At 55.4% G+C, this 12636-nt stretch overlaps 2 protein-coding genes across 3 annotated transcripts in view; one reads left to right on the top strand and one right to left on the bottom strand.

Moving 5' to 3' along the window:
• Positions 1-527: 527 nt before the first annotated feature.
• Positions 528-2153, bottom strand: LOC133755014 (uncharacterized). Its single transcript, XM_062185339.1, has 2 exons — positions 2089-2153; positions 528-1908 (listed from the first exon to the last, which is right to left on the bottom strand). Exon 2 carries the CDS (start codon positions 1814-1816, stop codon positions 1349-1351), a length of 468 nt encoding a protein of 155 aa, XP_062041323.1. The 5' UTR covers positions 1817-1908; positions 2089-2153; the 3' UTR covers positions 528-1348.
• Positions 2154-3515: 1362 nt separating this feature from the next.
• The window catches only part of E2F3 (E2F transcription factor 3), an 81778-nt gene continuing 72657 nt past the window's right edge, over positions 3516-12636 (top strand). For both annotated transcript variants that reach the window (XM_062185333.1, XM_062185321.1), the window contains exon 1: positions 3516-3616. In XM_062185333.1, the coding sequence (XP_062041317.1) occupies positions 3599-3616 (18 nt within the window). In that variant the 5' untranslated portion in view covers positions 3516-3598. The remainder of the gene's footprint in view (positions 3617-12636) is intronic.

Raw genomic sequence — 12636 nt, 5'->3', positions numbered from 1 at the left:
ACCCCACGATGTAGGCTCCCAGTGCAAATCTGCAGAGGGTGACATCCAAGAAACCACAGTGCTAGTTTCCTCCATGGTGACCCACAGTGGGAAACAACACTGACGGAGTAAGATCAAAGAAGTTGCTACTACACTATCTCCGGCTCACCCAGGAATTGATGGGCTTTAAATACCACCTAACATGCCCCCCAAAGACAGTATCAGCCTATCAGCATCAAGCAATGTTTGGGTTCTGGGCCACAGAACCTCAACAAGCTTGAATGAAAGACAAAAATATTTCTGAGACTGGTGCAAGGTTTACCAGTACTTCTAACTCATGCGGTTTCAGAAAAGGCAACAGATCTGAGGTATTTAAGGAATCCTGTTGGGTGCTTCGGGGGGCTCTGAGCACATGAATTTTGGGGAAAAATTAATTTATGAAAGTCTGGTGAATGGGCTCAAGGTATTGCCATCCTCATCACCTAGCAGTGACAGGAATGTAGATAAGGACACAGACACCTTTCCCTACATTCCTGTAGGGGGTCTCTTTTCTGCAAAAAAAAAAAAAAAAAAAAAAAGTCTCACGGAGCAGTTTTTAATTTTAAGGCCTGTGAAGAGCTGCACCAATCCAGAAGTCCACTCGACAACAATATGTCATAATATTTTTTGACGACAATTTCGAGTTTACTCGAAATTAAAAAAAAAAAAAAGGGTCTTCTGAAATCTTCCGGCGTCGGTCTGGGCGGCCCGGAGTTTGCTTTCCCGGGGCGAACTTGCCAGCAAACCCGGGCTGCGCGGGCCGGCGCGGGCGCAGCTCGCGAGATCACCACGTCATCCTGGAAGCGAGCGCCTTCCTGGGATTACTGCCCGCGGATTGCACAGTTCTAGGCTAGCCCTGACGAACTGCCCTGCGTGCTTCTGGGCCGCACAGTGTCGGCTGGCCTCCATCCAGTAACTCCGCGGTACTTGATGTCCCTTGCCCAAGAGTGCGTTTCCACCGAAACCCACCCCGGGCCGATAATGCAGCTAGCAGGAAAGCTCTGGAGCGGGAACGAAGTGGAGCCCGCCACGGCCGTGAGCCGAACCTCCTGCCCCCACGATCCGTGTGCCGGTCAGCCTCGGCTGTCGGGGCCGCGTGGGCTGGATCTCAGGACGCGAGAGCGCCCCGAGTTAAAGGGCTCAGCTTCCACCTGCCAGGCGCACATCTGGGGAGGATCTCCTGTACGCAGTTGCTCATCCGCTGCCCGGACCAGCCAAAGAGCTGTTCCCCAAAGTGTCCCCGTGGTCACCTTGACAGTTTGCAAAAGCGAAACCTGCGCTCTCGGCTAGATTGACACCCAGCGCGCAGAGATCTGAGTGCCTGCCCGGGTCAGGGGAGCCAACCCCGCGGGCGGCCGGGGCCGGGGCGGGGCCCGAGGCAGGCGTGGTCAGCCGTGGGAGAGCAGCGAAGGTGTTGCTCCACCCTCCAAGAAAAAAAAAAAACCTGCCCTGACCCAAACCAATCAAACAGGCTTATGCAAATAGGACCCCTGTCGCCCCGGTAACCACGATGCCCGACAGCCAATGGAAAGCAGTCCATCGCGGCCCTGCTCCGCGATTGGGACTGAAGGGAGGCGACGGAGGCCCAATGGGCTGTGGGAACGGTCCTCGGCGGGTTGAGGGGCGGGGATATGCAAATATGGTTTGAAAAGCCGGCGGGAAATCCGAGTTTCGCGGGAGGACCTTGGCGCGTAAACCGTATCCCTTCATTCATTGTCAGCGGCAGCTTCCTGGAGCCATTTTTCAGCTGCCGGCCGCAGCACCCGGGCTGCCGCCGCCGCCTCGCAATCCGTTGCATCGGCCGCCCCCGACGCCTCCATCCGTCCTCGGGGCCTGATATCCGTGCGGCCGGGACCCTCCTCTCTCCAGAGCCCCGATTATTTTTGGCCCCTGGGGCCCGTGCGGTGCGGAAAAATAAAAAAGAAAAAAGAGAGAGAGGAGAGAGACTTGGAAACTCCGGCTGCAAATAATAAAGACATTGAAAGCAATACATTCATATAGCGTAACACTCAAAAAAGAGAGCAGGAGCGAGAGATGAGAAAGGGGATCCAGCCCGCCCTGGAGCAGTACCTGGTGACCGCCGGGGGTGGGGAGGGGGCGGCTGTCGTCGCCGCCGCCGCCGCCGCCGCCATGGACAAAAGGGCACTGCTAGCCAGCCCGGGCTTCGCCGCCGCCGCCGCCGCCGCCGCCCCGGGCGCGTACATCCAGATCCTCACCACGAACACTTCCACCTCCTCCTGCTCCTCCTCCCTGCAGAGCGGCGCCGTGGCCGCCGGCCCCCTCCTCCCCAGCGCCCCCGGCGCGGAGCCGACGGCCGGCAGCCTCCTCTACACCACGCCGCACGGACCCTCCAGCAGAGCCGGGCTGCTGCAGCAGGCGCCAGCGCCGGGACGCGGCGGCAGCGGCGGCGGCGGCGGCCCTCCGGTAACTGCCCCCCCCCCGGCCCGGCCCCGGCGGGAGGGCGCGCGCGCTGGGTGGGTCGGTGGGTGCGTGCGTGCGGGCGGGTGGGCGAGAGCGCCGGGCCGGGCCGCGTGGGCCTGCGGGGCTGCCCTTGTCCGGGGGCTCATTGTTGGGACTTGCGCGTCCCGCCTCGAGCGCCGGGGGGCCGCCTCCGTGCGACCCGCGGCGAACACTCGCAAACTTTTCACGCCCCCCCACACCCTGCTTCCCCTGCACTTTTCCCTGGCCCCCCCACCCCACGCACTCTCCCCTCCCCTCCAACTCTAAGCTTCCTCTTTCTCGGGCGTAGGAAGGGGTCACGCCCCGGATGGAGAAGGGGGTGTGGGGGAGGGAGCAGGGGGGGACCCCGGGGGTGCAGACCGGGCGGCCGTGGTGGTGGGTGCTCGCGCCCCCTCGCCGGCGTGGGCGGCCGGGGGGTTCCCGCGGCGCGATCGCGCAGCGCAGGGGGGGCCCGGCCGAGCTGCGCTTGACACATTTTGGGATCTGTAACTCCGGGCAACAAAGGGGCTGGGGGAAGACAGAGGGGGGCTGGGGCCCGGGCTGGGGGTGGGGGGCGCAAAGCCGCTGCGGGCTGGGGCGTGGGCTGCCCGGGCCGGGGGCTCGCCGGCTGGTGCACGGCCTGGGCGCGTCCTGGCGGCGCCCGCGTGGCCCGAGCGCCCGGGCCTTCCTCGCCGGGCCCCGGGCCTGCCCTTGACCCGCCTCTCCCCTGGCCCCTGCCGCCTCCGCCCTGGCCCCCTCCCCGCCCCCCGGCAGCGGCGGCGGCGGCGGAGGGCGGGGGCAGCCGGGTGCCGTCCCGCCGCCCGGGTCTGTCCCCCTCTCCCCGGGACCCGCCGGTGACGTTTCGCACACGTGCGCGGAGGACGCGCCTGTGACTGGGGAGGCGGCGGCGGCGGGAGGGGGCGCTGGAGGGGCAGAGGGGGCACCCACTTCCTCCTGCTCGCCGGCTCCCTGGCCTGGGACGGTCCCGGCGCCCTCGCACCCGCCCCCGGCACCGCCGCCTCCCGCCGCTCTCCCCACCCCCGCCGGCGCCCGCCCTCGCCCGGCGCCGCCGGTCTGCTCGGCCCTCCGGGCCCCCTCTGCAGCCGGCCCCCGCCTCCCCGGAGCCAGGCTGGTTTCGGAAATGCCCTTACAGCAGCAGGTTAGTGACCGGGACGGTCGGGGCCGCCGCCGCGGGCACCGGGCACCGGGCACCGGGCGGGGCTGGGCCGAGGCCGCGCGGGGTTTTGGAGTGGGAACGGGGGGTTGGGTGCTGGAGGGAAATGAGTAAGCAAGAAAAATCTAACTAAGTCAGTGCCCCGGCCTCGGGCTCCGCGAGCCCCGGGGCGGCAGGGTGCGCCCCGGGGTGGGGGTGGGGGGTGGGCACGGTGCGGGCGGGCTGCTCCGCGGTGGGGGCGGCTGGATGGGGTCCTCGCCCCGGGGGGCCGAGCGGAGCCCTGCCTCGCGTCCGCCGTCCCCGGTGCTGGAGGGGGAGGGGGCGGGTCAGAGGGTAGGGTGTCTGCGGGGTGCTCGGGCCACCCGCCACCCCCTCCCTTTGTCCCCGTCATTTATAAAGCGCCTTTGAGGGATGATTTAGGTCAGTATGCGGCTTCTCTTTTTGTTGGTACCAGAAAGAAGCGTGGCCCGGAGGTCTCCCCCTTCTCTCCCTTTTCTCTCTCCCTCCCCTGCCTCCATGCCTGCTGCTGGCGTTCACCCTCGTGGCGAGGCTAGAACCGGACCCGACTCCGCTGGATAAAGGCTTGCCCGCTGATAGCCGGCGTGGAGCTCCTCTTGTCTCAGCCCCCAGTGGGCTCGTTTTCTGGAGGATCAAGATTTTGCAGGGCTCTTCCACAGAGTCTGCCTCTAGGCAGCACCTTGGGACGTGGCACGCGTTCGGGAATGATCAAGGTTTTTCTTTGCCTGCTGTTCCGATGTCTCCTCTGGTTGGATCTTAACTGCTTTTCCAGCCCTGGAGATACTCGCTGGGGATGGGAGATGCGGTCTGTCAAAGGAGCTCATCGCTTTTTTTTTTTTTTTTTTTTTAGTGACTAGGGTCTGCCAGCAGGGGGGAAAGAGAGTCTACAAGGCTAGCTTTCCACGTCCTGGTGTGCTGGGTTCTCATCGTCGCTAGAATATTGCATGCTTTTATGAGCACTAAATAACTCCTACTGACTTGACCTAAACGTGCTTGGACGTATTTACGCATATTTCCCCCCTACACAGCCTTGTTACGGTATCAGTAAACCCAACCTGAAACAACCAGCCATTGACATACTTTTGGAGTAGATTCACGTTTATGGGCTGGGGTAATTTTGATCAAGGGAGACCACCAAATGGCTGGGTTTTTGTTTTTGTTTTTAAAATCTTACAGTGCCTGTTGGACCGGGTCTCCGAGGCTTGTCTAGCCAAATTTATATGTAGTTCATTGTATTTTTGTATTTAAAGTATCAAAGATTGCCTTCACCACCTTCCAAGTTATTCTAAAACTTTATCTTCCTTGCCATGAGATTATTCCAGGAATATATATCCTTTCGAATGTGTGCACTCCCAAAATTGTTTCCATCAGAGGAATATAAATGTTGCTTGTGTACATATTCAGAAGCATTTTCATAGAGGATTGCCATGTGTGCTGAATCACTGGTTAGTCTGTGCTTTTAAGAGCTGATTCTTGGGGAAGGGGTAGGATATGTATCTAGTCAATGCACACGAAGTTCTAAGCACCGAATGTGAAGTTTGACTTTTTTCCTTGTCAAAATTGTGTAACTTCCCAAGTCTTGGCATATCGATGGTAGTGTTTCCCTAAGCAGGAACGATGGGATGGGCGTAGCTGATAGTGGTTGGCTCAGCAAAGATAAGGTCGCTTGGAACCCAAGAAGTTGAGAATTCTTCAGGTGGCCAGAGTTGCAGACCCAACTAGTGCTGATTCCAAATTCTGTCTCCAGAACATCTAAGAACGTAACTAGCAGCAAATTCTTCACCTTTTCCTTATCGGAGAGAAAGACATGAGTGCTGCTCTACTACTAGCTCTGTTGCCTCCGTCACCGACAACACGTGTGATCTTTGCCAAATACTTAATCTCTCAAAACTGCTTCCTCTGCCGTGTATTAGTGACGGTACCAGGCCTGTCCTTGAGGTTCTAAAGGCGCACGCATGAGAATGCATGTGAACTCCAGCACAGGGCCTGGCAAGTGGTAGATGTAAATTAGAGAAATGGTGGAAGACCACTTGTACACGGCCTCTGTACTCACATACGTAAAGCAGAATGGTTGCAAGTTTGCAAAGGTGCTACTGTTTAAGTCGTTATTTACATCTAAGTCATTTGGCTTTCTACATATATAAAACTTGGCCATCATAGCAATGGATAAAATAGACTTTCTAGTAAGACGTGTGCTCGAGTTGTTACGAGTTGAGACCCGTGCATCCTCACCCTGTGGCCTCAGTTCCACGCTTCCCGTGATTCCAGGGACCTGACAGCTCTTGGGTACAGTTCGTGCTCAAACTCAACCTTCGCCGTGTCAGAGACATCCACGGGGAGGAACTCAGTTTTAGATGTGAGCTGTTGGAAATGAAAAGATTCCCAAGAAACCATGGTCACAGTGCTATTCACTGGAGCAGGCAGGACTTCGTCATTTTTCCGCCTCTTCCTTCTCTAGAAAGGAGGTGAAATTATTTCATTCTTCGAGAAGAATTTGGGATCTATTCGTGCCAGAGGCAATGGCCTGTCACATCTCATTCAATGTACTCCAGTCGGAGCAGCCTGCTGGTTACGCTTTGGGAAAGAGCTCTTGCTGCCTAAGATTGTCATCGAAGAATGGCCGAGCCGTAGGTGCTGCTACAGCGGGGTCTCTCTTCCTGTGCAAGCAAAGAGGAAGAAAAGCGCTGGGTTGCCGTGCCTCTGTGCTCAGTCATCTTGCTTCTGCTGAGATACATGCTTGATGCCAAGTTTAAGCTAAGAGGGAATTTTTAGTGACTATATGCCCCAAAATGGAAGCTTTCATATACTGCGGTGCCCAGGCCTGGGTGTTAAAATAGCGCCACCACGCCAATCATCCTCTGAAACAAAGCACCCTCAACGAAGCACCAGGAGCTAAAACACCCGAGCTGGAGAACAGGGAAGGGTTTTGTTTTGTTTTGTTTTGTTTTGTTTTGTTTTCCTATAAATTGCCACCTTGTATAATCCTTGGAAGAGCAGTTTCTGAGATTAATGTGCTGGTGAAGCTAATTTGAAAACAGAAAATAATACTCTCAGCTTAGAGCTGAATAAATAACACCTGCAGATTGAAAGGCTGGGGTGGGGGAGCTTCTGTTGTCAGAGATGAGAGGAAGTTTTTCTTTCAACTCTTGTGGCGTCATCACCACCCCCCACCCCCCAAGACAGACCATCGCACCTATACCCTCTTTCCCAGAGACCTGTATTCATTTGGCAAATAGCTTCAGACAGTTGTTAGTTTTAGAGCTGGTTTTCTAACCTGGCTTGCCTTACAAATATTCCATTTGTATGACCAGTCAATATCCACTTTCACGCTGGTCATTTCCCATTCCCTTTTAAGTAGCTGCTAACATTTTTAACTAGGAAGAGGGAGCTTTGGCTGCCTGGGCTCAGGGTATCCCGTCTTCCATAGATCCCCCTGAAAGCATTCCAGATAGTACCAGGTGAGGAAGGTAAGAGTCCAAGTCTTAGCAGATTTCTCTGTTTTGTTTTATAAAGAGGGGGACCTCCCTGAATTCTTTGAGGTACTAGCTGTGTAGCTTAGTGCATACTTCCATGCTTGTTAACAGTTTAAAAATAGTGTCTCAGGGAATGTATTTACAATTGCTAAAAAGCATTTTTTTTTTTTCTGCTAATCATTTTGCATGGGACTAAGAAGAGAAGATAACTGGAAAGCAGCAAATATAGGAAACCACTAATGGTATCTCCTTCCTCCTACTCTGATCCTCTCCTTGGCTTCAAAGTGACTCAGAAAATGTATCTCACACAAAGAAAGTGACACGACAGAAGGCACAAAAAAGCAACAGCTGAGACATGGGGGACCCGAGCCTTGCAGAGTGGGGACAGGGACCAGTAGAGAGGAGAACCCAGGTAGCCTTTGCTTCAGGGAGGGGGGTACTGGTTTCTGTTCTTACGTTGGCTTCAAACACTGTGCCTTAAAAGCCATGTGTTTTTAGAACTCAGAAGAACAGGAAAGTTAGAAGAATGCATTCTGTCTCCCTCTGACCTTCACTGGGAATCAGTTTTGTGACCAGCCCAATTATCTACAGGATAACTTTGAAGAGTAACAAACCCCACTGGGTGCCAGGTGTACCCTAAGCCCCCTTGTAGCTTGCCTTGCTGGAGAACCTGAGCAATGCAGGCCTGGCGTTGCTTTGTAAACTAAGTTAGGGTTTATGTCAGCGAGACTTGATGGCTGGTGGAACAGGGAGAAGATAAAAGCAATAAAAGAATAGTTGACTCTTAGCTGCTTCTTCCTGGCGATGTAGCCAGACTGGGACCATATGTAGTATAGTGTCCAGGCCACATCCTTACAACCTGGCAGTTGCCAAAAACTAAATTTGAGCTTAGCATTGGTAGTGACTGTTGGGATCCTAACGTTTGAGGGCTGTAAAGCGGGGTCCTCATCTACCCGATCCCCTTCATTTTGCAGGTGAGGAAATAAAGCACAGTGCAGTTAAACTGCTTGGGCAAGGTCACAAGCTCGCTGGGCAAAGCCAGAATTGAAACTGGAAACTCTGGAATTCTTAGAAGAAGCCTCATTCGCCAAAAGAAGGTTACCTGTGTCTCCTGTGCCCCGGATGGAGAAACTGGGACATGTAGAAGACATAAGTGGAAGAAATGACTGAAAGTTTCGATGTTTGCCAATTTGAGTGTTTTCTGTGGCTGTGACATTTCTCATGCCCAAGAAATGTATACTTTACAGGTCTAGAACCTAAAAGCATTTTTTTGAACAACTTTCTTGGGGAGAGGGGTGTGGTGCAACTCTGGTGTTTGAGTTTGGTGCTTTGTCCTGGGCCACCCACATCCTGAGACCCTCCCCACCCCCACCCTTGTTTCCAGCAGTCCCGGAGCCCCTGCACAGAACAAGGTGCTCTTCTTCCTCTGTGGTTAGCTCCAGGAGGATGTCAGGTTTAACACAGCAGTGGGCCAGTTACCTCTTCCAGGGAAAGTCATCCTGAAGCCACCATCAATTTCCTTAAAATGCCTTCTTTTACTTGTGGAATTGAGAAAGCTTAAAAATAGAATCGCTGCAAGGCCCGAAGCCTGAAAGTGAAACACAATCCAGCATGGCTGCAGTTCCCCGACTCGGTAGCAGCGGGAACACATGGCCTGTCTGTGCCCCACAGACCATAAAGGGCCCCGTCTACATGCTGTGAGCACTGAGCGCTGGCTGGCGGGGACACGTGGCCTGTCTGTGGTCCACAGACCATAAAGGGCCCCGTCTACATGCTAACTGTGAGCACTGAGCGCTGGCTGGCGGGGACACGTGGCCTGTCTGTGGTCCACAGACCATAAAGGGCGCCGTCTACATGCTAACTGTGAGCACTGAGCCCTGGCTGGCGGGGACACGTGGCCTGTCTGTGGTCCACAGACCATAAAGGGCCCCGTCTACATGCTAACTGTGAGCACTGAGCGCTGGTTGGCGGGGACACGTGGCCTGTCTGTGGTCCACAGACCATAAAGGGCCCCGTCTACATGCTAACTGTGAGCACTGAGCCCTGGCTGGCGGGGACACGTGGCCTGTCTGTGGTCCACAGACCATAAAGGGCCCCGTCTACATGCTAACTGTGAGCACTGAGCGCTGGCTGGCGGGGACACGTGGCCTGTCTGTGGTCCACAGACCATAAAGGGCCCCGTCTACATGCTAACTGTGAGCACTGAGCCCTGGCTGGCGGGGACACGTGGCCTGTCTGTGGTCCACAGACCATAAAGGGCACCGTCTACATGCTGTGTGAGCATTGAGCGCTGGCTGGCGGGGACACGTGGCCTGTCTGTGGTCCACAGACCATAAAGGGCCCCGTCTACATGCTAACTGTGAGCACTGAGCGCTGGCTGGCGGGGACACGTGGCCTGTCTGTGGTCCACAGACCATAAAGGGCCCCGTCTACATGCTAACTGTGAGCACTGAGCGCTGGCTGGCGGGGACACGTGGCCTGTCTGTGGTCCACAGACCATAAAGGGCACCGTCTACATGCTGTGCGAGCATTGAGCGCTGGCTGGAGAGAGCATAGCCACCACTGGAGGAGTTTTGGTGGGTGAGGACCATCTTAGGAGTGGAGACCTGCCCTTGGCCTTCCCAGCCAGCTCTTGCCAGGCTGCCTTGGAGAGCGTTTTGTTGCTTCCAGCATGCTCTTGACTGTTGAGAAGTACTTCTCTGCGCTTCAGTTTCCTGATCCTAAAATGTGATGGTCTGGACTCAGGGCCTTGGGTAGTGAACTTGGGGCCTATAGATTCTCTCTTCCTCTGCCTGCCCACCATTCTGGATGCTTTGGGGCTCCAGGTCTATTTGAGGGCACGTCCCAAAATTTGTTGAAAAATGGAATTAAAGGATGTTTCTTTTTGGTGCCAAAAATCTTGAAATCCATGCATAGTTTCCTTTTTTAAATGTTTTTTAGATTTATCTTATTTATTTCAAAGGCAGAATTACAGAGAGGGAGAGAGATCTTCCACCCGCTGGTTCACTCCCTAAATGGCCACAATGGTAGGGCTGGGCCAGGCTGAAGCCAGGAGCCTGGAGCTTCTTTTGGGTCTCCTACATGGGAGCAGGGGTCCAAGCACTAGGGCCATCTTCTCCTGCTTTCCCAGGTGCATTAGCAGGGAGCTGAATCAGAAAGTGGGGCAGCTGGGACTTGAACTGGTGCCCATATGGAATGCCAGTGCTACAGGCAGTGTCTTAACACATTATACCGTGGTGCCAACCCCACACAGTTTATTCTTATATAAATTTTCCATGAATTTGTTGATGACCCTCCCCTCCTTGTCTAATGAGAACAGAGTCCCTGAGGCCCACCCTGCCTCTCTGAGTCCTCCTGTGACGGGCAGCCCCCTAGAGAGGCTCCTGTGTACATAACTGGCACTGGCCACTGCAGGGCAAAGTCACACATCACGCAGTGAGAGGCCGAGTGGCAAAGCCTGCAGCCAGAGGGCCTTGGTTCTTATTTTACCTGCACTTAACTGGCTCTGTGACTTTTTTTCCCCCAATTATCTTTATTTGAAAGGCAGAGAGAGAGAGAGAGAGAGAGAGAGAGATCGGTCTTCCATCTGCTGGTTCCCTCCCCAAATGCCCATAACAGTCAAGACTGAGTCAGACTGAAACTAGGAGCCTAGAACTCAATCTGGGTCACCCATGTGGGTGGCGGGGACCCACGTGCTGGAGTTGTATTCTGTTGACTCCCAAGGTGTGCCTCAGCAGGACGCTGGGTCGGAAGTGAGCTGGGACTGCCAACGAGGCGGTCTGCTGTGGGGTTTGGGCGTTGCAAGCAGCAGCATCAGTGCTTCAGCAACACCTGCCCCGCCGTGTGCCCTGTGTGTCTTCATCTTCTTGTCTGAGAGATTGGGAAGTAGTAGTTGCAGGTCGCGGGTGCTCATGGAGGCCCAAGGTTCAATGAGTTCCTGGCTGTCAAGCTGGCCCAGTGCCTGGCACACGGGGAGGTTTGTGTGAGGGTTCAGTAGGTGCCCCCCTAGGCTTGCTTGCCTTTCTCCTCCCTGACTGTCCTTTTGTGATGTGTCTTTTTAACCGGGTCTTAGTGTGCATTTCAGCCCCGTTGTGTGTCTTCAAAATGCTGGGGTCAGGGAGGAGTGAACCACGGGCAGCGTTCGCCTGATGCAGTCCTTGGGGTCTAGGGTCTTTGTAGCCCTTTATAAGCAGTCCATTGAATTGAGAGGAAGAGCAGAATAAGTGAATGAAACCTTTATTTCTGTCATTAAATCTGTTAGTAGATGGCACTATGAACATGAATTGCACTATTAACATAATTTCACTTCCGCTGGATGGCAAAAATCAGGGTGTCAAAGCTCCTGGACCCTGGCAGACTTGGGGGCTCGCCAGCGTGTGCATATGGGGTGGGAGCTGGGAGCCTGGGGGTCTTGTTCTGCAGAGGAGGCCGAACCTGCCTCGGGCCCCTCTCTCCCCTTTTCTCAGTCTCAGCCCGCTCATTTCACGTTAGATTTGTTCCTGCCTTCACCCCTCGCCCTTAGAAGGACCTGGACTTGCAGCCTTCGGGGGCTGCTTCCAGGACTTAGCCAATCAGTTACAGCCTTGTCCCCAGCATGCAAGGTCGGATGAAATCGTGCCTTTCCCGCTCGCACGTGCCACAGCGGTGTTTCCGGTGGCTGTAGGTCTCCCTCGACGGCATGTGCTTGTGGGATTTCTGCCAATATCTTGACTCTGGCTGCTGCCCTTCTCACCGGCCCTCGAGGCCTGCATCAAGGGTAGCCCTCCTGCGCAGAGCCCCGTGATGTCCCTGGGGGGCTCGCGTCCCCTAGTGCTCCACCCTCCCTTGAGCTTCCCACCCTAGCGCAGCGTGGGCGACCTTATGTCCTCGACTTCTCCACTCATGCTCTCTGAGAATGCAGTCTGGCCTCCATGTGGGCCCAGTGATGCCTTTGACATCGCAGATTCTCAACTATTTGGACTGCGGTGTTTCATTAGACACCGCCCCCCAGTGTCCTTGGCGCCCCAGTAGGGGCACTGGGATGCAAGAAAACGGGAGGTGGAGCCACCTACAAGCAAGACCACACAGGAGTCAGGAAACAAGACTCATGTGGTCCTCAGGTGCACGGGGTCAGCCAGAAGGCCTAGAGGAGCAGGTGAGTCACTGGACCCCACTTGTGCATCTCCCTGGGTGCTTTTAGGAAAACTGATGGCTGACACATACACACACCCGTAAACCAGTTAGACTCAGGGGTTTGTCCTTAACATGTCCCACGTGAGTTTGGTGTGTGCTTTCCGTTGGAACTCCCAGGCTAGATGGAGAGGGAAGAACGGACGCTGTTTCTGACACAGAAGCCAAAGGTAGGGGGAGAAAGGACATAAGCTAGCACAGGGAGAGGCTGGTTGGACTGGAGTCAGTCTTGGGGAATGATGGGGCCCCACACTGGGCATATTAGCAAAATTGGTCTAGAGGAGGGGTTGCCTTCCTAGGAGGGCTGGGGGTGGGCACTGTGCTTGCACCATGAATCTAGCAGTC

Source organism: Lepus europaeus, chromosome 3 (genome assembly GCF_033115175.1).
Source record: "Lepus europaeus isolate LE1 chromosome 3, mLepTim1.pri, whole genome shotgun sequence".
NCBI lineage: Eukaryota > Metazoa > Chordata > Mammalia > Lagomorpha > Leporidae > Lepus > Lepus europaeus.
This window is presented reverse-complemented; position numbering and strand designations above follow the sequence as displayed.